We start from the raw sequence: 27923 nt of genomic DNA on the forward strand, positions 1-27923 counted from the left end.
CTGACACCGGTAGCGAAGCATATCAAAAATGATTGTAACAAAATTACTACCGTCTTCTTTTCCATACTCTCGATACGCACATTCTTGCACAGCGCAAAAGGTCTGGAAAAATCTTAGCGCATACTGTTGCAGGTAAGAACACCTGGAGAAGTTGATTGTTTAGTTGGGGAAAATGTTTTGCATAGCCCGTGTTTTTACGCCATACTGTAAGTATATTTTAAAACGAACTTTTTCGAAACTGATCTCACTTCGTTTAAAAACTAGTATGTATTGCATTGCTGTTGACTGAACCACAATAAAACAAAACAATGTATGTAATTGGTCATTGAGAAGTAGCCTAAACTACTCTCCAGTGTCTTAAGTTGATGGAGTGCAGCAGAGCAGCAGGGTTGCCATTGTGCCAATGTGCGTTTCTGTTGGCCATTTGATCTATTTCGGCTTGCTTAGATAGGATCAGATGGAACCACTGGCTGATTTCCTTTGGCCATTTCCATGTGTTTATGATGTTAACTAAATAGCTTGGGTTTCTGTTGTAAAATCAGTCATATTTTCTATGGCAGCAAGGGAACTGTTGAAGTGCAGAATTTATTCAGTTGCTGACGATTCTCATGGATCACACACAGGACTTAAATATTCCCACTGAGAGTTTAGATGGACAGAGGCACATCTCAAATGACTTTAAGTCCACACAATTTCCACACTTTCATAACATTGCCTCAACCTAACCTATCTCTCTCTCTCTGTCTCTCCCCCTCTAAGGTCACTCCATGTGGACAGTTCTCCTGGTATCCCGTCAGTTAAAAGCAGCTATGTCCACGGCACATCCTCTCTACCCCTCCTGCCCCTCACGGTTGGGCAGAGCTTGCAGAATGCTGCAGAGAAATGGCCGGAACGTGAGGCTGTAGTTTTCCCAAAGTCAGGTATTCGGAAAACCTTCAGTCAGTTTCAGCAAGATGTGAGTTCAAGCTTCTCTTGCCTGTCATCCGGGGCTCAGTAGCCAATCAATATTCCTCATAAACTAAACATAGGACCCAACAATTACCCACTCTGGCCCAAATTAGACAAAAGGGCACAATCTCAATCTGCATTGGACTTTGCCCCCACAAAGGAAAGTAGGAGAGAGGCCGCACTATGCATATATACTCTTTTATTTGCAAATAAAAGACTATATATGCATAGTGCGGCCTCTCTCCTACTTTCCTTTATGTATAACTATCCAGGCCAGCACTCTTAAAGTTTAAAAGTAGACAAATTGAGTGAAGCCTGCTCCTATCCTCACTGACTTTGCCCCCACAGCCATACCATTGGTTAAATATTTATCTGAATCAAGAGTGCCCAAAAGATAGCAGTTGGTGAAAAACAGTGTGGAAAAAGCACAAAAATGATGGGCAGCTACTTAGACTATTTGTATGCTATCTGACATTAATTCTGTAATATCTCAGAACACTTTCTGATCTGTTTTTATATTAGTACATGACTTCTGAAGCAAACACTGCTCCAAATATCTCACGCCTGATCAAAAATCCCACCATTTTCGAGTTACAATCAGGTTGTTAATTCACTTTATCTCATGTGTATTAAGATAACTTAGAACACTACTGTAGGTATGCACAGTACAGTCAGTTGAAAGGCACACAGTGTTGGTTAAGAGCTAGATGTGTAACCTCAGCATTAGTGCAGTACATGTGCTAATGTGTTGTCCCGGTCCTGCAGGTGGATCAGGCAGCTGCAGGACTCCTGGCATTGGGCCTGAAGAAGGGAGACAGGTTGGGTATTTGGGGACCCAACACCTATGAGTGGATCCTGTACCAATATGCCACCGCCAAAGCTGGAATCATCATGGTGAGCGTCACAATGCAATACTCCTTTTCACTTAGAAGTCCCATTTTATACCAAGTGTCTTGATTAGAGCATACTTGAGTATGTTAATACTCTAGTGGTTATTACAAGTTATTATGTCTTACGAACCCTATCCCTTACCTGAACCATATATTGTAACAACATATAGTAATATATCATATCAATTCACTCTGTAGGAGGTGTAGGTGTAAGGTGTGGCCTGATTACATAAATACAAATGTGTATCAGGTCAAAGAGAATAGGATGTTTTAATGTGGTTGTAATGTATGTTAGTTTGGGAGATTAAGTATGGCTGAAGATAGTAAATAGGCAGCAAATAGGTCTCAGTAGAATAGCAATAGACTGGCATTTAAATGAGGTTGTTATGGGAAAGTGACGTATCTTGACGTATGTGGTGTCATTTTCTGTGATATGTGTCTTAATACAGTATATCCTGTACTGGTATGTGTCTTAACACATCTGGTGTGTCCTTACAATTCATGATTATGGAGGGGGTGTTAGTCTGGGATGGCAAAAACACGGGTGTTGTGGACTTGAAACAGTGAAACACAGACCAAAGAAGGTGGTCACTTCACACCTTCAGAGAAATGTCTATGAAGTCTTTGTTTTATTATGGTTGTGGTTATGGTTAGCCTGTATGATTTAGCAGACACTTTTGTCCAAAGCAACTCACAAATAAAAACAACACACTAGTTAAAAACAGTTTCAACATGTTGGTAACCCTAACCCTGCGAAAATAGTGTTGTGGTGCACAGTGGTGTATCATATTACAGTACATAGGTTGTTGTTGGATATAACTATGTGCTGCTGTGAGAAGTTCCCAACTGGCACAAGGAATTTAACACCCTCCCCTGTTTTTACCTAAAACAAATCAGGGCCATAAATCAAACTCTTCCCCACAGGTGTCAGTGAACCCGGCCTATCAGGTGAAGGAACTGGAGTTTACACTGGGGAAGGTATGTGGGTCCCACAAATGCATGCAATATGTGCAAAACTATAACACTAGCGCAGACGTTCGCAACCTTTTTGGGGCTAAGGCACACCAAAGGTCAAACTAGAACGCCAAGGCACACCGACTTATGGTAACTGATTATGATGAATGGCACACACATTATTATAGTCTATAAAAGCCGGATGCTCATTCATGTAGGCCTACGTGCATATTTTGTCCCATCGCACAGGATTGCACAGGAAGTCGTGTTTGTTTGTTTTTATATTTATATTTAAATCTATTAGCGGACGCCTTGTCCAAAACAAAGTGCATTCTGTTTCAACCAAGGACCAAATGAAAGATGCCAGAGAGGTAGCTCACCCCTACCTTCAGTATTCCCAGAGAAACTCCACACAGGGTTAAAAAGTGTCATAGTCTATGGTGCAATTGTTTTGGTTTGAATATTGTTTGATGATTGTTTGATTATTGAATGATCACATAAGCTAACAGTAGTTAGGCCTAGCTAATACTATCCAAGTTAAAAAGAGCATGCTACAGGAGAGGAAGGGCGGAGAGAGAAGGCAGTGTGTAATTTCCCAATCTGTACATTCGCTTTTAAAATTCCATGGTAGCCTATTCTACAATTTCCAAATCCAGAAAGCAATGGCTCAAGAGAGGATTATTGTGCAAGTCAAGTCAGTGTTCTGTAATCGGGTTTCTTCACTTAACTGAGATCATCTCACCTTTGCACTCCCTTTCTGTTAAATATGTAACAATTTAGCATACCGTTTTCCAGTTTGTAACACGGATGTAACGATGCACCGTGAATCGGCTAAAAATCGGTACACACGTGTGAACATTACAACCGGTTGAGAGAAAAACAGTGACGGCGCCTGAATTTTTTCATTGGTCTAAAATATCAGTCCCTGCAGACTGTTGTTATATTAGCAATATAATCAGCAATATTGCGAGAGTGAAAACTAATGGCATGGTGTCCCTCTTAATAGGCTACCAATTCGCTGAAGCCCTTTTAAGGTTTGTTCGTCCACAGCATTGTAATGTTAACATTTTATTTACCATAAGTTAATAACGTTGAAGTGGCTCTGCAATGTTGGCCAAGTTTATTTGTTTGTTTGCATTACCTTGTTCCTTACATGCCATGAGATAATGTCCTCTTAACATGCATGTGAGCCTATCTAGGAGTTCCGTACCCTATGCATGGTGTAATTGGTTTTATTGGGCCCTCGCAGGTGGGGTGCAGTGCAGTACTCTGTCCAACCCAGTTCAAGACCCAGATGTTATGTGAAATGCTACGACAGATCTGCCCAGAACTGGACACAGCAAGGCCAGGATTCCTCAAAAGCTCCAGGTGCGGGGGTCGCTGTGGTACAACGGTACCATATTCGGGTCCCAAGTGCCCATGGGAACCCGGGTTTGAGTCCGACCTGGGTCATTTCCTGATCCCACCTCATCTCTCTCTCCCACTCACTTCCTGTCTGCCTCTCATTATCCTATCAAAATAAAAGCAAAAAGCCCCAAAAATATACTTCTAAAAAAAGTTCCAGGTGAAGCATAGCCACTCTTGAATTTCCCCTTGAGGATCAATAAAGTATCTATCTATCTATCTATCTATCTATCTATCTACTTACACAGCCCCATAATATAATATGATACATTAAAAACAATCATACCGTATATTCATACAAACTGTCAAGTTGTCAAGCCTTTACAGTATATCCCAGGTCCCATTCCTACATTTGCGAAACTTTCCTTTTTTTGCGTAATTCAATTGAATTAAACTGAAGAATATCACACATAAGGTCAGTGGAATACATCCAACTTTCTATCCAATAATCCTCTGTCTGACGGTAATCCCTCACTCTTCGCAATAAAAAAGTATCTCTCCCCTTCTGGCCCTCCAGGTTGCCAGACCTGCGTATGGTGATCGTGATGGACAGCCGCCAGCCAGGCATGCTCCATGTGGACGATGTGATGCAGGCGGCAGGCAGCCAGCAACACCAGGAGCTCCAGAGTCTCCAGGCCCAGCTGTCCTTCGACGACCCCATTAACATCCAGTTCACATCTGTACGTGCCTTTCTGTCCCTTATGTACTATTCTGTACCATACCACTGGCTGTACTTGAGCCGGGCTGTCATCATCGACCGACAATCGCTTAACCCGGGTTTGATTCTTGCTGCTGTGAATAATGTGTTGCTTTGGATGAAAGCATCTGCTAATAAATATCAACTATAGTCAACAGTTTTACATGAACTTACTATGACTAGAGCAGAGTCTTTCAACAGCCAAATGGACTGAGCCATGACTTACGCTCTGTGTGCTGACTGTGTTTGTTGTTACTCTTTCAGGGGACAACGGGCCTGCCTAAAGGGGCCACTCTGACGCACCATAACATTGTTAACAACGCCTACCTCCTGGGACTTCGCACAGGCTTCGACTGGAGGGTGTGTTGCCCCTTCTCACACCCATCTGATTCATAGGGCTGTATTTTGGGCACCAGCTCATGGCGTAAAGTTCGTTATTCAACCGCGCAAAGTTGAATTCGGTATTTTGCACGTTTATTTTTCAAGCATTGCGCCCAGGGGTGTGGCAATTAACAACCTAGGGAGGGGCCTAGCGCGTCATCATCGCTATCATACACCACCTAAACCTGGTCAGAAGTCAGTGGCGAGTTATTTTTGCTATTTTAAGAGCGCATGTCAACAGTCATATTGGCAGGTGCACGCACCATCCTTCTATCATTCACGCACACCAGCGCACATCCACGCAAAGCATTACAAATTGCACGATTACAATAGGAAACATAATTAGAATAAAGATATTACGAAAAACTGTACATCTCATGATGAGTAGTTATTCACCATCATTTGCAAATTGGTAATGACGGTTAAAAGTGATTAGGGGAGAGGCGAGAGACACATACAGTATGGAGCACAGCTGAAGACGCACTGTCACGAGATATAAGCAACTCCTCTGGAGGATAAATGTTGTTTTATTCAGTCATTTGAGCAATATTAGTGTAAGTGTTGCTTTTTCCAGCCTATGTTTTCGATGGTAACCCATTGTCAGTCAATAGTGAATGTAACTACATATAACTGTCTTCGTTGACTGACACCTTGGTGAAGTTAGTTTCACTTTGCCAATGAGTTCAAATAATAGACGAGTGCAAATGCGTGAAGGCTATGCTAGGTTTTAGTAAAGCATGGTTTAAGAATGACTATTTCATACGGTCTCGCAAGCAGCCTCCTTCAAATGCGCCGTTGAATGCCAAAATACAGATGCATTTATTTGACATATTGCGCTTTGCGCCGTTAAAGGGAATGCCAGATGTCATTCTCATTGGTTTAAAATGATGTTACGCCCCAAACACACCCATATGACTGATTAAAAAACTTAGGAGCACCTTGTTGCGCCATGCGTCTAGTTCTCGATTAAAAGCCAATAACCTTTTTTTTTTCCAAATTCACTGATTTTTTCCTCACAGTGCTCTTAGCTGTTCGTTTACAGCCCTGGCTCTGTAAATGTGGAGCAGTAAAAGTGTAAAAGTGACCAAACAATACAGACTGGTGACCGAAGGAAACATTTAAAAATGAGGGCGGGGGGAGTCAGTTCTCTCCCATGTCCACATTCCTGCCTGAGGTGCCTTTGAGCAAATCCCTTAACACACAACTGCTCCTGGACAATGGCTGCCCACCACTCCAGGTGTTTGTGTGCGCTCACTACTACTTGTGTTCACACATGGTGTGTTTGTGTGTTCACTAAGCACAGATGGGTCAAATGCAGAGGAAGAATTTCCCTCAGAATGAATAATAGTATCTATTTATCTATCTATCTATCTATCTCTATCTATCTATCTATCTATCTATCTATCTATCTATCTATCTATCTCTCTGTCTGTGTCTGTCTGTCTGTCTGTCTATCTATCTATCTATTATTCCATCCAATCAACAATGCCTCAGAACACTGAAATGAGGGGTGTACATGTTTGCCTGTTGAGTTCAAATACCAATAATCTTTTGCCAGGATAAAGGACTGTACCTTTAATGTTGCTGAGTGGGCCTGGATAGAGGACTGTGCCTTTAATGTTACTGAGTGGGTCTGCTGGCACCTCTAACGTCTAGCTTGTGGCGTCTCCTCCTCAGCCTGAGGTTCGAGTGTGTGTCCCTGTGCCCCTGTACCACTGCTTCGGCTCTGTGCTGGGGGGCATGTGCATGGCACTGCATGGCGTCACACTGGTCTTCCCCTCGCCAGGGTACGACGGACTGGCTAACCTGGAGGCTATTCAGAATGAAAGGTATATATTCCTCTAACTGCCTATATGCCAGGCACTTCCTGGAAGGCTTTTCATCCAGCTCATACATTTCCGATGGACTGTCACCTGTGTTGTAGCGGCTATTATTTTAGCGTACCTGTTTACACAGGCCTGGCTGGGTGTTGCACCTAGTGAATGAGCTCGTTAAGATGCTGAAGGATTTACGGTGTGTTACTGTAAAGTTGAATAAAGTTGCCCTGTTGGGCATAAACAAGATATTCAGTGTCTGAGTGAACACGAAAGGAGCAGAACATGACACTGATGCTCCTCCACTGGAAATAGATGTGCTGGCTGAAGATGAGCCCTCCGTGGCATATAGTCCACTCAGACGTTTGTAGTGGTATCAGTTTAGCAGGCGCTTCACTGGATTTCACAGTTAGGATGATATTCCTAATCTGTCCACCAGAGGACTCTTGCCTTTACACAGTACGTATGTTAGTATGTCTTCACACTCTGCACTATCACGAGTATTCATTTATATGCATTTTATTTTATTTTAATTATATTTTCATTTTCATTTTATTGTTCATATATATTCATTTTTCATATCCATTCATTCATTCTTCCATCCAGATGCAATTTCCTCTATGGCACTCCTACCATGTTCATCGACATTCTCGGGCAGTCAGATTTCCACAAATACGACGTGTCTTCAGTAGATGCTGGTGAGACGATCAACTAAACGAATGTATTTCTGTGGTAGGGTGTTGAGGTCGTTAATGCATGCTGCATTAACTATCATTGCTCTCTCATGGAAGGAATCATGGCTGGGGCCCCATGCCCTCCGGAGGTCGTGAGGAAACTGATTAGAGACATGGACATGAAGGAGATGATGGTAACAATCAAAAGCACATGTGACCAGACTGTCATGTCTTGAGGTCAAAGGTTAAGAATCAAACTAGACAAAGGGGAGCCGGAGCACTGCTGGGATCCCTTGTATCCTCTGGTGCTCTTGGAAAAATGTTCATCAAAAGAGAATTGGAAAAAATCCAGGTCCAGGCACTCAGTGAGATGCAAAAGTTCAAAAGCCTTTATTATTTCTGTGGGGTAAAACATTAAAACACCAACGCGTATCGGCCCACTGGCCTTCATCAGGGTGTTGCATATTTAGAATAAGCCAGTGGTGTAGTCTATGTGATACGTAGGACTATGCAGTATACCCACTTAAAAATCATTACCATCTCAGTATACCCACTTACTGTAAAATAGGCAAGGATACGTATTAACATTTGGGGTAACTGGTAACTGGAATAAGCATATTTACCAATCTTGGTCACACACTTCTTTCCTTTTTTTACTCAAAGGTTGCCTATGGGACTACGGAGAACAGCCCTGTGACATTCGTAGGCTTCCCTTATGACAATGAGGAACGCAAGACAGAGACTGTGGGCTGCATTATGCACCATACTGAGGTATGCTGAAGCCTGTAGGCTGCATTATGCACCATACTGAGGTATGCTTAAGCCTGTGGGCTGCATAATGCACCATACTGAGGTATGCTGAAGCCTGTGGGCTGCATTATGCACCATACTGAGGTATGCTTAAGCCTGTGGGCTGCATTATGCACCATACTGAGGTATTCTTAAGCCATGTGCTGTGCTCTGGCTGTGGTTGTCTGAAACTCTCTACACCACCTGATCAAGCTCAAACAAGTGCATGAAGAACTGTCAAAATTCTCATATTTTCATATTTTTTTCATATTTTTTAATAGTATTTCAAAACTACATTCTGCACTCTTAATTTCTTGGGTGAAAAACAAGGGATTCACGCAGGTAGAAGTGGCGTTTGCGCCTTAATTCCGGTCCGGTTCAAACTGGGAACACTGCTGATGGGCTAGACCCGGAGCGTTTGTGCACTATTGTTTCATGGCCTGGAAGACTTTTTCAGCACTAATATATTTTTGATATCATCCAGCCCTTGTGTGCGGTCTCTTCTTTTTTCGCACACCTCATTCTGCAGTGCATATGTGAACTGTGCATTCAGAAGAGTAGACTTGACTTTAAATGGCGCGGCTTCCTTGCCAATCTGCTTGGTCACTCACTCCTGCATCCATCAGGCGAAGATCGTGGACCCAGCCACAGGCGAGATGGTGCCCCTGGGGAGCTCGGGCGAGCTGCTGATCCGCGGCTACTGCGTGATGCAGGAGTACTGGGACGAGCCAGGCAAAACCCAGGAGTGCATCACCAAGGACGGCTGGTACAAAACTGGGTAAGAGACACAGAGGGAATCTGGAGGTGCAACATATACTCATATGTTATACTGTGTATAGTTCTAGCTGTGTTCAGACAGCCCATTGATGGTTGCTTCAAAAGTTGGAGTTAATTTAACTCTGCTGCAATTCTCACTTTTGCCACTTAAAGCTGCAGTTGGCAAGTCTGACAGATTGAGGGAACTTAGCCAACATTTTGAATGTTTACAACTCTCATGCCCCTCCCCCACTACCACCGAGCACCCTCTCATCGAGTTCATGCTCGTCAGTGCGCACCAGATTGTGATTGACAGTCAGATCTCACACAGCCCTGCTCTGATTGGACCAGAAGAACCGGGAGCTGTGGATTTTTGCAAAACAAATAACAGGCTCTAGGTGGAGGTAGAAGTGCAGGGTTTTTTCTGATTTATGTTGTTCTGTTTAATTTCATTAGCATCCCATTACCATTCCATTACCATTCTATGATCACTTGTTGCTAGTTGCTTCCTGTCTGAATGCATCTTAAGGCAATGAGTTACATGCTATAAGATGCAGAGAAGTATCGTCTCATGGAGTTAAAAGAGCGAAATACACTGCACAAGTTTATCTCCATATTTGTCTGAAGTGACAAGTAACAGTAGTTGTGTTCTAAAACTATCGCTAAGAGACAACCAGTCCTCTGCATAGAGGTCATCATGAACCTGTTGACGATTGTGTTCTTCCACAGAGACATTGCCATCCTGGACGGGTTTGGTTACTGCCGCATCGAAGGCCGCATTAAAGACATGATCATTCGTGGGGGCGAGAACATCTACCCAGCAGAGATAGAGCAGTTCCTTCACACCCACCCCAAAGTACAGGAGGCCCAGGTGAGGATGTAGCACATCAACACAACCACAAGGGGGCAGCTGTGAGTCGAGTGCTGATGAAGATTTACTGTGATCTGGTCTAAATTAGACCAGAGTGGTTTGAAGGTACAGTCCACAATCTATTCAAATACAGTTTTTTCGTCAGCCAATTGCTCCTCACTGTCTAGAAAAATGTTCTAGAGTTCGTATGTTCATACTTGCTCTGTAAACTGGAAACAAAGTGGCTCAGACCAAACCATGCACTATTCCAATCTACCCAATATCAATTGCTTCAGGTGTACGAAAAGGAAATTGTAATTTGATTGGCTGTTGACCTCAGATATGAACAATCTTTCATCAGAATCACTGACGGTGCCTTTAAATGTGCCTTTGCAAAACTGAATGTTTTTGTGGATATTTCAGTTCGGAGGTTAAGTTAACCTTCATGGTTCAAACATCCCCTCACAAAACAGAGCGTTAGAGGCTCAAAGGGATCAGAGACGTGAAACAATGTTTAGAGTAGCGTCTCTTCAGAAAGGTCTCCACAGCCTGCAGGGCTTCACCAGAGGTTTACAAACACAAGTGTGAAGAACTCGTTGGCTGACCGGTTTGTGGCCCGTGTGGATTCCCAGGTGGTGGGGGTGAAAGACGAACGGCTGGGAGAGAACGTGTGCGCCTGCATTCGTTTGCGGGAGGGGCAGGACTGCACTGCAGAGGAGATCAAAGCCTACTGCAAAGGCCAGGTACAGTACACTGCAAAACATAAAGTTATGTGTTATTAATCTTATGTTAAGATTAAAAAATCTATTTGGTATTGTTTTTTAGCATGAAGAGACTTACCTAGCACTCTCACGAGAGATCATTTTGATTTAGTTTAAGAAGATTGACTTATTTTAAGGACTCTTATCAAGACAAATTTGCTCAACGTACTGGCAGACATATTTGCTTGTTTTTAGAACAACTTGTCTTAAAGCATGCACTGGCAGACAAATTGGTTTGTTTTTAGGATGAAACGTCTTAAAATAAGTCACTTCTAAAATTAAGTAAAATGATTTTATGAGAAAGCGCTAGGTAAGTCTCTTTATACTGAAAACAATACCAACTAGATTTTTTGATCTTTATATAATATTAATAACACTTGGTTAGATTAGCAGTTTTTGCAGTGTACAACCACTGTCTCCAGCACTGGCCTCAGCCATATTTAGGTAGCCTCATGCCACCTTTTTGCTTGAGCTCTACTTGCTTCTCTGCCCTGAACGTGCAGATTGCCCACTTCAAGGTTCCCCACTATGTTGAGTTCGTCACCAGCTATCCACTCACAGCCTCCGGCAAGGTGAGGGATTTTGATTTCATGTTTGCATATTTAATGATCTGCTAAATTTAACAACTAAACATTGGTGTTGGTATTGTACATATTTATTTGCAGTGAAAAGGGGACCATGGATCATCATCTATTTCTGTTTTCAATCCTTTAGATCCTGAAAAACAAACTAAGAGAGGCAATGGAGAAGAAGCTCTGTGTTTGAGTCCCTCTTTCTCTTCCCCTCTCTTTCTCTCTCAAACACACACACACACACACACACACACACACACACACACACACACACAGGTAACAGTTACTGTTCCTGCAGGTGGGTCTTGGGGAAGGTTTTTTTTAATGAATTATTATTTAATGAAGCCCAGTGTTGGGCTGTTCATCCCTACTATCTAACACTTATCTTGTGAACCAAAAGACTCACCATGAACTCTGTTTCAACACTCTACCTGTAGCAGAATAAAACTATTGGAGACAAATGACGTTTTAAATATTTTCCACTTTTATTCGAACATATTAGACAACCGCTTCTACATCATGATAGATATGATTTTTAACCAAAGTACAATTCATAAAAGGTCACTCATCTTCATAACATGCCATAGAGAATCTGAAATAAATTAACGCAGATGTCCAGAGTCCAGAGATGGTATTTACAAACCTGACAACGCTTACAAACCTATATACACAGGCCATAGCCACAGGCCACGATAGTGCTCAATAACTTAGCGGTGAATTTACAAGGACAGGGTAAAGGGAGCAAAAAACAATAAATAAAAACCCCACCCTGACTTAAGTGCTCCTTAACTCCAAAGGCTAAGGGGGCGACAAACGTGGAAACCAGGAGAGACAGCACCATGGTGTAAATCCAAATGGAAAAACTGGAAAGAATGAACTGCTCGACAAAATTAACATGTTCAAACAGAGGCACGTGGAACAGAGGGGTGAGACTCTTTCACGTCAGAAAGACATTCACTCGGCAAAACGCAAAGTTATTCTTTTTCTAAACAGAACCAGCTCTATGATTTAGTCTGACCTAAAAAAAAAAAAGAAAAAAGAAAAGTAGAACGTGCCCTCGTTGATAACAGTACTTGACGTGTCACAAGATGACTGCAAACCTCACCACATGCAACGCCCTGGATTACTCTCAGAACGACACTCACTCCTGTTCAGATGATAGAGGTGCACAAGACGGTGATGACCATAAACCGATAATGCTGACCGAGGGTTGTCCACCCCTTGAATAGTAACAGTAACAGGGTTCTGTTTGGTGCAGGTGATTATTCCGGGCTGTTAAACGTCAGGAGGTCTTTCGGCCATACTTCAGCTAGACCATCTGCTCCAAAAACTCTTGCTTGCTCTCTTTGGACAACTGCTGCTCAGAGACAACCTGGCTGTGCTAACAGCTGTCCTGTGTCATTTCAGTCACTTGTGTGGCTGTGAGGAGGGTCCATCACATACCACACACACACACACACACACACACACACACACACACACTCTTTGCATTGAAAAGCATACAGTATAATGAACTTCAAAAGAAAAAAAAATCCCTTTTTCTGACAATTTTTAAATACATTTCTTTTATCTGTGCAACACATTCAAATGCCAAAAAAGAAAACAAAATGCAGCTGTTGCGGTCCGAGCAGAAGACCTTTGTCACGTGGAGTTGGTTTGTGCGAGAGGAGCCGCCAGCTGCTGAAAGTCCACTTGAGCTGTGGTGAAGCCAGCCACACATTCACTTGCACATTCACATGTTACACCTGACATGAACCTGCCAGGCAAACATTGGGAACGCCATCTGCTTCCAACACACACACACTCGCAATCATATTTCACACCGCAGTGGTGCACAGTCCTTGCTGCATTCTTTCTCCACACACCCCACACACACACACACACACACACACACACACACTTACTGGCCATGATCAGTTTCATTTTAAGCACACACAAGCTCTCTCGACCATCGCCCTCTCTCTCATGTCTTTATCCACAACACCAATTTTGCACTCTTTCATGAGTCCTCTCCGTGCTCTGTTCATCTGCTAGGGAAGGGGGAGGGGCATGGTGGCTCTCTCACACACTGAGGGGCAGCATGCCGGGCGGAGACACCGTCCGTGGGGGGGCCATGGTCGTCAGGGAGCTGGGGTCCAAACCGTTCATGGTCCTAAACAGAGATCACAGTGGACAAACACACATCAAACAATGACTCAGCAAAATGCCCCAGAGTGCTGACTAATACAGTGTTACTTTATGGCGAGGTAGGGGACACGGAAACACAGAGGTACAGTGGTCTTCATTGGGATCCTACAAGTCTGTTGTTGTAGACGTCATCATGGCATCACAAGAAAGGCTATTATGTTCCCCACATCACAGAAGAGGCCCTTACGCTACGTATATGACATCACGGGAGGCCCTTACGTTACGTATATGACATCACAGGAGAGGTCCTTACATTATGTTTGTCACATCACAAGTGAGGACCTTACGTTACATATGATATCACGTCAAATCACAGGAGAGGCCCTTACGTTTTGTCGAAGTACGTTGTGTGCAGTGAATGCGAGAACTTGGTAGCGTTGCTGTTGATCAGATTCCCATTTCCTGTGTAGTTTTTCCTCGCCGTCTGGTCCTTGGCAAAGTTCCGACAGGCGGCTAGTTTGGACTCCAATGCCTGCAGATAACCACATTCAGTTCAGTGAATGTTGTGACAGAATGTTGTGGCCAGACACAGTCTCTCAGAAGCCCTGGCAAAAGATTCAGTGAAGTACCAATCTGGCCCATCTTACCCCGACTTTTCGTAAGAGGTCTCCAACGATGTTGAGAGCTGAGATTCTGGCAGAGGGGGTCAGGGCTGAGTTTCCATTTGTCAAGTTCCCATTGGTCAACACTAATGAGAAAGGGAGAGAGAGAGCAGGACTGAGAACTGAGAGGCTCATTCTGGACAAAGACGTAAGACAAGATAGAACAGAGGTTAAAAGAGAAACTCCGACTGTGTGTGTGTGTGTGTCTGTGTGTGTGCGGCAAGCATGTGCACAAGAGAGAGTGTGAACGAGAGTTTGTATTGGTGCCTGTGTGAAAGACACCAATCCAATCCAATCCACTTTATTTATATAGCACAGTTTAAACAAACACAAGGTTCCCAAAGTGCTGTACAGCAAGATAAGAAACACACAAGACACCACAGAAGCACAATAATAGGATAAAGTATTAAAATTAAAAGAGATAAAAACTAACTAAAATAAATGTAGAAAATAAAAGTAAAAGACATTAAAAACCAACTCAAATCCAATAAATAAAATAAAATAAATAAATAAAATATACTGCCCACATAACACATTTACATACCATCAACACACTACCTGGGGTTAAAAGCCAGAGAAAAGAGGTGAGTTTTAAGATGGGACTTAAAAAGAGACAGTGAAGGGGCCTGTCTGATGTGAAGGGGCAGATTGTTCCATAGTTTCGGAGCTGCAACGGCAAAAGCTTGTTCCCCTCTAGATTTTAGCCTGGCTCTGGGCTCTGTCAGGAGCAGCTGGTCAGCTGACCTGAGGGAGCGGCTGGGAGTGTATGGGTGGAGCAGCTCAGAAAGGTAAGGTGGGGCAAGGCCATGCAAGGCTTTAAAAGCAAATAAGAGTTTTAAAATGAATTCTAAAATGGACAGGCAACCAGTGGAGTGAAGCTAAAATAGGTGAGATGTGCTCATACTTTCGTGTGCTAGTTAAAAGACGGGCAGCAGCATTTTGTACCAGTTGCAGACGAGCAACAGAGGACCCGCTAACCCCCATATAAAGTGCATTGCAGTAATCCAGCTGGGTGGTCACAAAGGCATAGATTACTGTTTCAAAGTGCTGTTTTTGAAGGACTGGTTTAATTTTTGCCAGCTGTCTCAACTGGAAAAAGCTTGATTTTACCACAGATTTTATCTGGCTGTCAAATTTAAGGTCAGAGTCCACTTTTACCCCCAAATTTGTCATGATTGGCTTGTGGTACTGTGCTAACAAACCCAGATCAACCAGGGGGGGTCACAGAAGTGCCACCAAAGACCATGACTTCAGTCTTTTTTTCATTAAAATTTAAAAAGTTAAGAGACATCCAGGCTTTATGTCATGTAGGCACTCTAGCAATGGCTTAATACTGTAGGCATCTGACTTTTTAAGAGGGACATAAATCTGTGTGTCATCCGCATAGCAATGAAAAGAAATGCCGTGTTTCCTGAGAATTGAACCAAGGGGGAGAAGACAGAGAGAAAAAAGAGGGCCAAGCAGAGAGCCTTGTGGTACCCCATATGAAAGGGGGACAGTGGAGGACACAGAGTCACCAACACTAACACAGAAGGTTCGAGGTGACAGGTAGGACCTGAACCATTCCAGAGCTGTGCCACTAATGCCCACCCACTGCTCCAAATGGGCAATCAGGATTTCATGGTCCACTGTATCAAAAGCAACAGTCAGATCAAGCAGTACAAGGACAACGCAGTGACCAGAGTCAGTAGCTAAAAATTCATTTAAAAAGTCCATGAGCTGGGAATACACAATCTTTTCTAAGATTTTAGACAGAAATTTCAATTTGGATATCGGCCTGAAGTTTGCCAAAACAGTAGAATCCAGCCCAGGTTTTTTTTAACAACGGTTGCACAACGGCATGTTTAAAATTACCAGGAACCACTCCAGAGGTCAGACAGCTATTAATAACTGCAGTAAATGATGGTCCAACAGTCTGAAAAACCTCCTTAAGAAGTCGGGGAGGGACATTATCAACTGGTGAGCCTGAGGGCTTCAAATGACCAACAATATCCTGCACAAAGGCCAGGGTCACAGGCTGAAATGAGTCAAAAACAGCAGAGAAGGGGACAGACACTGAAGGGTCAATGGCAGGTGGTGAAATAAGTGCTCTGGCAGATGTGACTTTATCAATAAAAAAGTGAAGAAAGTTTTCACACACGGCCGGGTAGGCCTCAATTCCAACAGTCTGTGGTGCATTTAAAACAGAGTTAATAACACCAGTATAGAAAGAGCAACAGAAGAAAAGAAAGAAATGAAGTGAGTTTTGTGTGTTTATGTGAGGGAAAGAAAGAAAGAAAGACAGAGAGAGAGAGAGAGAGAGAGAGAGTGCGCATAAGGTACCTTTCTGCGTGATGAAGGGGTGCTCAATGTTCTTTCCAACTGGGGTGGCTGGTAGGGACAGGGAGGCCTGCACTGCTGTGTCCATCTTATCAATGTCCAGCGTGGGCGAGCTGGGAGCGGACATGCGCGTGGTGTCAGTCGTCCTCTCCCGAACAGCTAGCTCCTGCCTCAGGTCTGCAGGGAACAGGGGAGGGACACAACAATGTTGACCAATACTTCTGTATTCCAAGCAATATGTGTGTGTAGCTCAACTAGAGGTTGCTGCAAGGGGTTCCTGACATCGATACTATGAGTTCAATACCAAATGGAGCACACACACATTATGCATCACTTCTGATGAAAGCGTCTACTAAATGGATAACCGTAAATATATATGAGTACATTACATAATGTAATGTATGTATATGAGTACTGAGAGGCACCTCACCAGAGGGCATCATAAAACTACAATCCCCAGGAAGAACTGAGGGGGGGAGTGAGGAGACTGAGAGCTTTCTGGTCAGTAAGTACCTCTGGCCTCGTCCTTCAGCCTCTGCACGGACACCAGCAGCGACTCCTTCTCGTCCAGTTCGCTCTCCAGGAAGGCGTTCCTCTCGATGGCCTGGTTCAGCCGCTGCTCAAAGTCTTCTAGGGACACGATGGTGGCCCTGAGAGAGAACACAAGACAGCACGTCAGGACACACACACACACACACACACAAACACGGACATGGACAAACAGACGCACGCGCAAAAAGCCCAGGGTACACACAGTCCTGTGGGAGGGGCAGATTTCTTTGTTCTGAATGCGTCACCACCACTCAACAGCTAATAATGATGAGAGCTGAATACAGTAAGCCGCAACTTATGAGTTATGTCTGATTCAGTGTTCACGCATAGTCATCCAGATCAATGGGACGTTCCGTGACTTACTGCATAGTTGTGTGGCTAACTCACAGAACTCCCGTAGTAGAAATAGCTCCCCTGAATCTTCATGTTTAGGTGTACATATTACGTAAGGAATAATGTATAGAACGCCGGTCATTATTGGGAAGTAAGTCCCGACAGGGCGAACCGGACCCCGACGCGCAGCGGAAAATGTTTTGTACTAATGTTATGTGTCCCACATTAAGGGGTTTTCAGCACAACAGCCATGACCCATACAGAAATCCTGTGTTGTGGACTAACTCTTAGAGGCCTGTGACTGAGCACAGTATGTATCATGTGTAGGGTTGGGTATCGTTTCAATTTGAACGATTCCGATTCCAATTCCGATTTCTTATTTCGATTCCGGTTCCTAACGATTCTCGATTCCGATTTTTTTTAAAGGCAGGGTCAAAAAAAGTTTAGGATATTTTAAATGAGCTAGCTAACCAACGGTCTTTCTCAGGGTATCTGCACATTTTCCAAGTGCAAATTTAAAGACTTTTAAGACCTTTTCAAGACATCTAAATGAAAATTAAGACTATACCACGGCAAAAAGATATATAAGACTGTTTAATGCAATAGTTTTTTTTTCCTACTAATTTTAACCCCCACCCCATTTTGGATGTCTACAGAAGTTACCAAAAATATTTTGGCGAAAGAAAATAATTGTGTGTGAATTACCTTCACAGCTATAAATGCCCAATTTTAGGGTCTGGACTGCTTGCTTTTGAAGCTGGCTGTACTGTACATATTTGGTTTTGCTTACTGCTGAGGCTGTTCTTCACCTGTGTCTGTAGTAGCCTAGGGCTACTTGCCAAAGACATGTGCACTGGACTGGATTCCCTTAAATATTTTTTTCAAAGTTAACTAAGCTATTTACATATTTTAATAAGCCTACTTTATATAATGTACTATGTGCATCTATTGTCCATATGCAGCACAGCAAATTAAAGTTAATCCACTACTTTACATTTTGCATACCAGTTGTATCTAAACCAACCAAAGCTTGACTGAAACATTGTAAAACCATTGACTTGTTTTAAATTAATTAAGAGACAGGTCCTCTTCGCATGATCCTGCTGAAAACTGCTGGTTTCATCTCAAGCACGCACGTATGAACGCATGTATTTTTATGTAGCAGTCGCCGACATTCAAAACATATGCGGTTATATTTCACAACTTTTGCTAAGTAGGCCTAGCCTACTGGGAAACGCTGGCAAGCAAGCTGCTGGCAGATATTACAGGTAGGCTATTATAACTTAGACAGATATTTTCTTCCCTAGGCTAGGCCAGCAACACACGCTGGAAAGATGCAAACAGATCAACTTAACATACCGGTATACAGTATTTCCTCCTGATTGCGAAGCACTGCACATAATTTCACCAGCAGTCTTCGCGTCCATAGTTTGTGAAACGATGCTGCGTCCGAGCAAAGACTTTAGATGCCAAGCGCAACTCCAAAAAGGAGAACAAATAAACGTCCGGCTTGAGGCTGCGGCGGACGCCGGACAGGGCTTTTAAAATCCATATGTCCGGCCTAAATTCGAACATATGGCCAACCTATCGCTAACTGGCTTACCAACTCTTTCTCCCGCTCATTCTACCGTAGGCTCCCTCATTCCACGTAGGCTACCCTGTCTATCTCTCAGGCCTCAGCTACACCACGAAAACGCCAGGCATATTATTTTGTACATAGGCCTACTGTATTATTACCGTTTTCACACCTTTAACCAAACCCGTTCACTCTGCAACCACTACACTTCCTCCCGTAGCCTAATAGCCTATCACGTATACAATTGCGTTTTAAATACACGAAACTGGATGGAGACATCACTAGCTCTCTTGCACTCGCTGGCGGTCCCATACGCACATTTAATACCTCTCTTTCGAAAATTCAGTTGTAGCCTATTTAAGACTTTTTAAGGATCCTCGGGAACCCTGCTTTCTGAATGAAATAGTCTGACCTTCTCCATGAATTTTAATTATATTAACTATGCGCTTCTTCCTTGGTGTTCAGACGTTTCTTCTTCCTGTCGGCAGACTGGGAATCGAAAGTAGGAATCGAAATTTAAACTTTTGAACGATTCCGGGAAAATCGCAAAGATAGTCCCGGTTCCAACCAATACTCGATATTCGATACCCAAGCCTAATCATGTGTGACTGCTGACTACCTTTACATGCTGTACGTATAAATGGGCGACTGCTGACTACCTTTAGATGCTGTACGTATAAATGGGGGCTGCTGACTACCTTTAGATGCTGTACGTATAAATGGGGGCTGCTGACTACCTTTAGATGCTGTACGTATAAATGGGGGCTGCTGACTACCTTTAGATGCTGTACGTATAAATGGGGGCTGCTGACTACCTTTAGATGCTGTACGTATATAAATGTGTGCGCACCTCTTGGCCCTTTCCAGGTCATCATTGGCCTGCTCCAGCTCCCTGACGTATTTGTGCAGCTGCTCCTTGATGCCGCGCGTCTGTACCAGGTCGTCCTCCAGCATGGAGATCTGCTTGTAGCTCTGGGCATACTGCTGCTCCAGTTTCTCCTGCAGGCAGATAGGCAAGAGGGAGAGAGAAAGAGAGAGAAAAAAACTAATTTATCCTGATGCATTCCTTCTCTACTGGGACAGAGCTGACAGGGGCATGGAAGGACGAGGAGGAGAGGACGAGGATGAACAGGCTAGGGGTGGCCCATCCCTGCTTCCCTCAGACAAGTTAAACTACTTTCCCTTTCCCTCGTTAGCTCAGAGCACTCCTCTCCTTCCCAGCCACTCCTGCATGCTCTGGGGAGAAGAGGGGCACTGTGACCCATATCCTCCCCTAATAAGATCAAGGTCAAACACAGGTGTGTTCCTACAGCCTCTGCACGCCAGCGAAGCTGTAAGCACCAGGTCCGCTACCTGGTTTACTTTCCTCCGGCTCGATCTGCCTGATGCAGTGAGGAAGAGACAGCGTGTCCTCATAAGATCGTTACACTGTACACATACAGCTTGTGTGTGCCAGGGAACCGTGTTTACTCACAGCGCCTCCTGACAAGAGTGGGCTCACATCAGTTTAGGCTTATTTTAACTGTCTTGATCCTGCCATCCAATTATAGAGCAGTGAAGGATTAGTCTTAGGAGGTGTTTGCATACACTCTCTCCCTCTCACTCAGACACACTCACATGGCAATCATCCAAACGTTGGGATTGGATTGGATTGGATTGGGTCAGGTCCCAATTACCAGTGATCTGATTTGCCTGACCAACAGTGACTACACAGTGGTGCCTCAGGGAATTCTGAGGATTCATTCATAGAATTCAACAACAGAAGGTGAGGACAAAAACAGAGCAGGTGTGGAGGACAGGGTAGGTCACAGGGGCAAAGGGTAGAGTACAGGGGCAACGCTAGACACTAGCTCCCAAATATAAACTTTGGTTTGATTTGGTACTTGTTTTTTGTTTTTTTACATCAGGGCTGTTTGTCTTCTTGGGGTACAGTGTGTACAGTTCTGTAACCCTAAGATACAACCCACCCAATCCACCCCGGGCTAAGAGCGTCTGCTTCCTTGACTTCCAGCAGACACTGGTCAAATGGACCTTCTCCAGGTGAAAGCTTCCTTACCTTCAGGGACTCCACTTCGTTCTTGAGCCTCTGGTTCTCAGCCTGCAGGTCGCGGATGCGGTGCTCGGCCTGACCCAGCTGGGCCTCCAGCTCGGCCTCCAGCTCCCGGCTGCCCTCCTGGAATTCCTGCAGCTCCTCCTGGGCGTCATGGCAACTGCAGTGGCCAAAGGAGAGGAGAGAGGACGGGGGTCAGAAGTGGGGTGAGGAGGAGGAGGAGGAGCGGGTGTCTGTCCGGGGCCATTCATTCACTTCATAGTCTAGTGGCTGCATTGCTTTAGCCATCTGCCAACAGAACGCCCCCCCCACCCATGACTTTCTTTTCATGTATTATTTAGTTCAGCGTGACAAGACTCATCCTAGAGAAGCTGGCATCTGCTCCCGGTGGAGATAATGACTTACAGACACAGAGGCCCAGTTCAGTAATGTAATAAACTGCAAGAGCGGCAGGCATGCAGGCAGTGTGGCAGGACAGGAATACAACTGAGATCATTAAATCACAGGGAGGGAGGGAGGGACCCTCACATGCCTCATTTCTGAAGTCAGGTCATTAAATCAGAGAGAGAGCGAGAGAGAGAGAGCAGGAGTGAAAGAAAAAGAGAGATGGAGAGAGAGAGAAAAAGAGAGATGGAGGGAGAGAGGGAACGAGAGTGAAAGAAAGAGCCCATCTACAAGTCCAGGTCATAAAATGAGAGTGTGAGAGTGACAGAGCAAAAAAAGGAGAGCGAAACCGTCTAGTCTCTCTCAAGTGCTGTATAGCCGCGGTGGCTCTAGCTGGGAAGGCAGCGCTTGTGCTTCACTTTAAGTGTACACAGAGCGCTAGTCAGCACGTCTGGTCACAAAGCAGCGTCTAGGCTAATTATAAAAAGAGCTGAAGCAGAGTCGTGCTTGACAGACACACGTGCTGGTGCAGATGGGTCTGGGGGTCATGTCCTGAATGACCCCTCCGAGGTCAGGGGTGAGAGGTCAGTGTTATAGGGTGTGGGAGCAACCAAGCAAGTGACGAGGCTACTTTTCGGGGTCGGTGTGTGCAGTGTTTTGAAGGTACGGCTGGCTGATCTCCCATTCCTGCTGGCAGCAGAGTGCCTTAAATAAAAAAGGGCACAGTCACACTTAACTCTGCTGTTGCTGCGGCGACAGACACCAAGGCTGCCTCATCAGCACAAACTTAAATAACACCTCGACAGGAAAGTCACGTCAGCTGGCACAAAGCGCAGACCTTCTTCCAGGTCCCTTTTAATCAAATTGAAGGACTTAGGAGAAGAATTTAAGATAGTCCTTCATCAATGCAGTCCTTGGTAGTTTAGCAATTTCTGTGTCCTTCAGAAGACACACACTGTGCATGTTAAATGATTCATTATAAACTAGCCTGGTTCATATGAGATGTGGCGTACTGTTTCTCACTGAGCAGTTACAATCAAGCTCAGTGGGAAAGAGAGAAAATGTTCCCTTCTAACATTTGTGGTGTCTGAAAAAGGTTACAGAAGTTGCAGACTGCAGTGTAATTTCCCTGGTCCATTTGCCTCAACAGGAAATTCTTGGGATTCTAAGCGCTTCCCGTGGTCCACCGGAGCTTGGCGGGGTCTCCTGACACGCTGTCTGACTCAACTCAAGCATTAGCTGCACATGTAGACTTGTGTTTCTAGGAAGTGTATGAGTTTATGTGTGTCAGAGAGAGAAAAAGAGAAAGAAAGAAAGAAAGAAAGAGAGAGGAACTTAAGAAAAATGAAAGAAAGAAAGAAAAAAAAGGAAAAGACAGAGACAGAGAGACTTGTGTTGTGTGCTTTTTGGTTTATATAACCTTGTTTTGTGTCCTTTTTGATCATTTATTGTTAATACAAATGTATGCTTTGACTGTTTTGGCAATGTTGTACACTGCACATTGAGGCAGGGGGGTGAGAAAGAATATGTTTATGTGTGTATGTGTGTCAGCGTGTGTGAGCGTGTACGTGTGTATGTGTGAGCACACAAAATATGAGTTGGAACAACTGGGCCATGAGACAGAGCCAACCAGCACACTGCCAGCACTCTCCCCAGCAGCAGCAGCAGCCGCAGAAGCAGGAGCAGCAGCAGCCACACCTGTATGGGCCCCCAGAGCTCAAGCGCCCTCTCCACTCCACAGCTGTTTCACACAGGGACAACCTCTACCCTGCAGCACTCAGTCCGCTCTCCTAATATGGTCACAGAGGAAACCACGAAAAAAAGAAAAAAAAATGCTTTGCAGATAATAGACCGCAGACACTTCAAAACAACCACAATCAAGTGTGGTGTTGTAATAAAACACAGATGTTTTACTTTTGTGTGTACTAAAACAGCAGCAGTAATAAAACAAAGAGCAAACGAATAGTGTAGAAACTCTCTGAACACTTCAATGGGATGGACATTGACACTGCGGGCCAGTGTGTCCAGGTTATTATGTAACCCTGATGGTCTGAGACTGTTGGCAGCACATTGGCCGCGGCTCTGGGCTAAGCGCTTTACAGTAAGTCTGATCACAGAGCCACTGTGTGTGTGTGTGTGTGTGTGTGTGTGTGTGTGTACAGTACTTTAGTCTACTCTCCCTATCTCAAGCAGGTCTCTTTGTTCCTTAGGAGGCCTTTAAAACCTGAGCTTTTCAGACACATCCGCCTCCGATAACCCCATTCAGCTGTCACGGCCGAGGCCGCACACAATAGTGAACCTTCCTGACAGAACTAGGCTGCTAATCCAGGTGCCGGTTGGGTATCGCTGGATTACATGAAAGTGAAAATGTGCACGGTGGTGACTCAGGATCCAGACAATGCTAGGAAAAAAAAAAATCACAGGCTGGCGTCATGTGACATGCAACATGCCCACGACGTCACAAGCCTTGTTTGTGTTTCATGTCCAGCTTTGTGAGCAGACAAAAAGGCTCTCCTTTATGCAAGCCACAGTATGAGCATGACTGCGTTCACGCTTGGATGAGCAGCTATGGGAACACAAGGCTGCCTGCCTGGAACCCTGAGGAAATAGCACGGGAGAAAATCTCCTCAGGAAAAGCTTTAGCTAGCAAACACAAAAAAGGAGAAAACAACTCACTCGTAAAGGCTTCTAGACACAATCCTATTAACATTACCTAGAAACTATTTAGTGAGTAGTGCAGTGAATGGACTTGATAGATTTCCCACTCTTAGTACTGTTTTCAGTGTGATCTAAACACACATGCTACAGTATGTGATGCAGGCATTAGGAGTTGACTAAGCAGACTGAGAGAAGTGATACACACCTTTGCTTGTACTTTATGGACAGATTTTTCCAGTACTCAATTTCTTCATCTTTTGAGGAGAACTTGGGCATCATCTCTGTGTCCATGGTAGGAAGGCCTGTAGGAGATGAAAAGACATGAGAAACACATGGTCATGTTGAGCACCGACTCCAATCGAAGCAGATCCAGCCAAACAGTCATCCATGTCATCTTCCCACCCCCTCTGGGGCTGATGGTATGAGCTACCCCCCCCTCCCCCCCTTTTCTTCCCCGGCCAATGCCACCCCTAACACACTCACTCCTTACATCAAAGACAATCCACAAAGGATAAACATCCCTTTGCTTTAAAGCATACCACAGACTACTACTCTGTGATCTCCAAGGAGGGTTCAACCAATGGTACTGTGGTTTCATCAAGCCTGTGGAATCTACAACAATTAACTTTGTTGTTGTAATTTGCACAGGGAGACCACAGAGACTGATTCTGCTTCATTGCTGCACGGTCCTTACAGGCTGTGTGAAATGAACTGTACTCATATTTTGATTTTAATATTTTGAAGTACGGTCACAAATATGTGATTTGAATGTTCGCGAACCAAGAGTTTTGCATTATGATGCGACAATTATCCTCAGAGATTTTCCCCATAGACTGTATTAAGAAAACACTGAAACTATAGATTGTTTGCGTTGAATTCTATAAGGAACCAGGAAAATAATTCACTCCTCAAAAGGTTAATATCAAAGATCCTTGATTACTAGCGCCACTTTAACCCTCTCTGTTAATATCTTGATAAGCTGATGCTTAATATCACATTCATTTGCCCTCCATTGGTCCCCACCACAGGCTGAATCAATACACCTCATTAAAATTCTTGATTGCGAATTTGGGTGAATGTTTGCACAGTTCGTCTCTATTTGCAAGTGCCAAATTTCAGCTCAGGGCATTTGTACTACTGACACCCACTTTGTGGAAAGTACACACTCCTCCATCCCCACAAAAATGACCCGAGGAGCGGTCAGGTCCTCACCACGTGTCTGAGAGCTAAATCTTCCTTGATCTGACCAAATAGATGCTGTGCTGCTGTGGAGAGGGGAGAAAACGTATGTCCAACTTCTCCTGGAGCTCAATGAAGGCATATAAATATCCCTAATTAGCTGAGTGGCCTAATGCTCACTGGCAGAGACCTGAGCATGGCAAAGGTCCAACTCTGCCAGCCACCAACTTGTACATGAAACGAGGATCAGGGATGTTATATAATTTTTCTTTAAGATAATCTCTCTCCAGTGAATCAGAGGTGTTAATGATGGTGAGGCTTTAAAAAAAAAAAATCACACCCAACAACAGGTGATAAGACCCATACAAGCTTCAGCTTGCCACTGCAACTGCCCATATAGTCACGTTGATATGTGATGTTTCACTGCATGTCTAACCCCCAGTCTATGGTCTAACCTTATAAAGTCTAAGTATGTGAAAAGAGGGAACTGCCATTTCAAATTAGCAGCATTAGCACAAAGACAGCAACCATGTTATGTTATTCTCGCTAATGATGCAGGGCCAAGCAGTGGTGCCTACTTAAAATAGACATCCAAAATGGAAAGAATTGGAAGGAAAAAACAGAGCGGCAGAAACAAGCAGAAGGATGAAGCATAGACTGTAAGGAGTTACGGACTAGCTGCTGTTGCTAAGACAACACTGTTGATAAACACACCCATTACAGGGCAGGCAAGTGATTTCCTATGAATCCTGCCAAACAACGCAATTTAGGCAGTGTAATAGAACCTCTGCTGAATAAAAAAAGGCACTTCTTTCTTTGTGAGCTCTACAACATCTGGCAAAATTAATTCAGATTTCTCTTTCTCTCTTATCTCTCACGCTCTCTCTCTTACACACACACACACACACACACACACACACACACACACACACACACACACACACACACACACACACACACACACACCACACACCACACACCACACACACACACACACCACACACCACACACACACACACACAGTAAACAAACATATTGTAGTTGGCAATAACCCTGATACTGATTTTCACACCGATCTTACTAAGTGGCCACTCACTAGCATCACACTGATGGAGGCCGTCACTACCAGCCCTACTTTCTCTGACTCCAGTGACCGGTCCAGACTTCCTTCTGGTCCTCCAGCTGGTCCATATGGATGCCCGAGGGCTGGAATGCAAGCTCTGGGCTCACGTGGAGGGAAGTATGGCGTTTCCTGTCACTGTCACTAGCCAGTTCAGCCGTCACGCCGGCAGCAAGGACTACAGGCTTGCACACACAGTAGCCCTACAGCGAGGCTATACAACTATGCATTACAAAGTTTCTATGAAAACCAACACAAATCCATCCCTAGATGAAACACAGAGATGCTTACTGTTTGCACAATACAGAATTCTAGATGTCTCCTGTACTAAAAAGTCCTGTCCTGGTCAGCCGTTTTCATACCTGAACTGCATGACACTATGTTGCTTTACAATGTTTGCCCCTGGATAATGAACAGAGTGCACACATCTATAAATAAAAGATTAAGCTATCCCTGTGTCTTTCAACATTGTTATGCATTTGTAAACATTTAGAATGCACATGTATGTTGTTAAAAATGAAAGTAGAATAAATGTTTCTATTATTTGGATGTGATATGACAATGTATCCACACAACATATAAGGTTTAAGACGGCAGCGTAGCCAGTACCACTGACAGCTACGCTTGCATATGCGCCCTTCAAAGGATAAACATGTGGGAGACCATACCTGACATACACTGTCAAAACAATCAACATACTCTGGTAGTTCCACACAAATGTTTGTCATGCAATAGCACCACACATAATGACAATGACCTTTAAGAATTTGTTCAGCGACATTTTTTCAGAGTGTAACATCTGTAACAACAATCTTTATTTGGCAAACTTGGTTGGTAGAAGGGCCACCGCGGACAAACCTGTGAGATATGCTCATCATAGGGTTTACCTAAATGGTACATGATAAGTAGGCTACCGACCTCGCTTTACATACCCTGATTAACTTGATCATCATCTTCACTACGGTAATATGTTGCCATAACTAGAGCTTTCTAAGTTATCGCTGTAGTATTCATTAGCAAACAAGGTTAACATTACAGCTTAGCTGGCTGTCTTTCACTGCGCTACCGGCTAGCTTGTTATCTTTATAGTAAACAAACATAAGCTTAAACCTCATTAAGCAGAGTTAAATGAAAATAATTAGTATGCTTTCCCTACAACAACCCCTACGAACACTTAGGATTTTACAAGATGTTGGTTTAATTGCACTGCATAACACATTATCGAAAAACAAACATGATCTGTAGCTAGCGAGCTAGCTAACGTTAACGTCATCATAAAAATTAAAATGTCTCTGAATTTCGTGTCGTAGCACTGGAAAACAAGCTGTCATCCGACATTAACCAAACAATAACAAACGATTAACATACCAATAGCAGATTGTTGGTGTGAACTTTCTTCTTATGTCTATTTTCATAAATTACAACCCCCGTTGCATCTTCCTTCGCTGTGACAGTACTAAACTAGCCGGCTGA

The 27923-nt window shown here is 43.9% G+C and overlaps 2 protein-coding genes across 3 annotated transcripts; one reads left to right on the top strand and one right to left on the bottom strand.

Annotated features, from left to right (window-relative positions):
- Window positions 1-12: 12 nt before the first annotated feature.
- LOC143102724 (medium-chain acyl-CoA ligase ACSF2, mitochondrial-like) lies at window positions 13-11959 on the top strand. The gene is made up of 16 exons (XM_076266522.1): window positions 13-132; window positions 760-955; window positions 1714-1842; window positions 2763-2816; window positions 4042-4160; window positions 4714-4876; window positions 5158-5253; window positions 6952-7103; window positions 7695-7786; window positions 7880-7956; window positions 8426-8533; window positions 9178-9329; window positions 10037-10178; window positions 10790-10900; window positions 11422-11490; window positions 11633-11959. Exons 1-16 carry the CDS (start codon window positions 29-31, stop codon window positions 11681-11683), a joined length of 1815 nt encoding a protein of 604 aa, XP_076122637.1. The 5' UTR covers window positions 13-28; the 3' UTR covers window positions 11684-11959.
- On the bottom strand, window positions 11952-27923 carry ndel1b (nudE neurodevelopment protein 1-like 1b). 2 transcript variants are annotated; one of them, XM_076266523.1, is made up of 9 exons: window positions 27819-27923; window positions 24357-24453; window positions 21116-21269; window positions 19910-20058; window positions 17112-17248; window positions 16602-16775; window positions 14265-14365; window positions 14007-14149; window positions 11952-13642 (listed from the first exon to the last, which is right to left on the bottom strand). In XM_076266523.1, exons 2-9 carry the CDS (start codon window positions 24440-24442, stop codon window positions 13552-13554), a joined length of 1035 nt encoding a protein of 344 aa, XP_076122638.1. In that variant the 5' UTR covers window positions 24443-24453; window positions 27819-27923; the 3' UTR covers window positions 11952-13551. The 2 variants fall into 2 exon arrangements, with proteins under 2 accessions (XP_076122638.1, XP_076122639.1); XM_076266524.1 differs by lacking the exon at window positions 27819-27923 and adding an exon at window positions 26427-27210.

This window comes from Alosa pseudoharengus, unplaced genomic scaffold (assembly GCF_046254945.1).
Source record: "Alosa pseudoharengus isolate Yale_2024_CS ecotype anadromous, Long Island Sound unplaced genomic scaffold, YU_APseudo_1.1 YU_APseudo_1.1_scf_4, whole genome shotgun sequence".
Taxonomy (NCBI): domain Eukaryota; kingdom Metazoa; phylum Chordata; class Actinopteri; order Clupeiformes; family Clupeidae; genus Alosa; species Alosa pseudoharengus.

Coding starts and splice junctions, on each gene's coding strand:
- LOC143102724 (XM_076266522.1), top strand. CDS start 29: ATGATTGTAACAAAATTACTACCGTCTTCTTTTCCATACTCTCGATAC. Junction 2,817..4,041: donor TGGAGTTTACACTGGGGAAG/GTATGTGGGTCC, acceptor GGGCCCTCGCAG/GTGGGGTGCAGTGCAGTACT. Junction 4,161..4,713: donor GGATTCCTCAAAAGCTCCAG/GTGCGGGGGTCG, acceptor CTGGCCCTCCAG/GTTGCCAGACCTGCGTATGG.
- ndel1b (XM_076266523.1), bottom strand. CDS start 24,442: ATGGACACAGAGATGATGCCCAAGTTCTCCTCAAAAGATGAAGAAATT. Junction 20,059..21,115: donor ACGAAGTGGAGTCCCTGAAG/GTAAGGAAGCTT, acceptor ATCTGCCTGCAG/GAGAAACTGGAGCAGCAGTA. Junction 16,776..17,111: donor GCTGAAGGACGAGGCCAGAG/GTACTTACTGAC, acceptor TGTTCCCTGCAG/ACCTGAGGCAGGAGCTAGCT.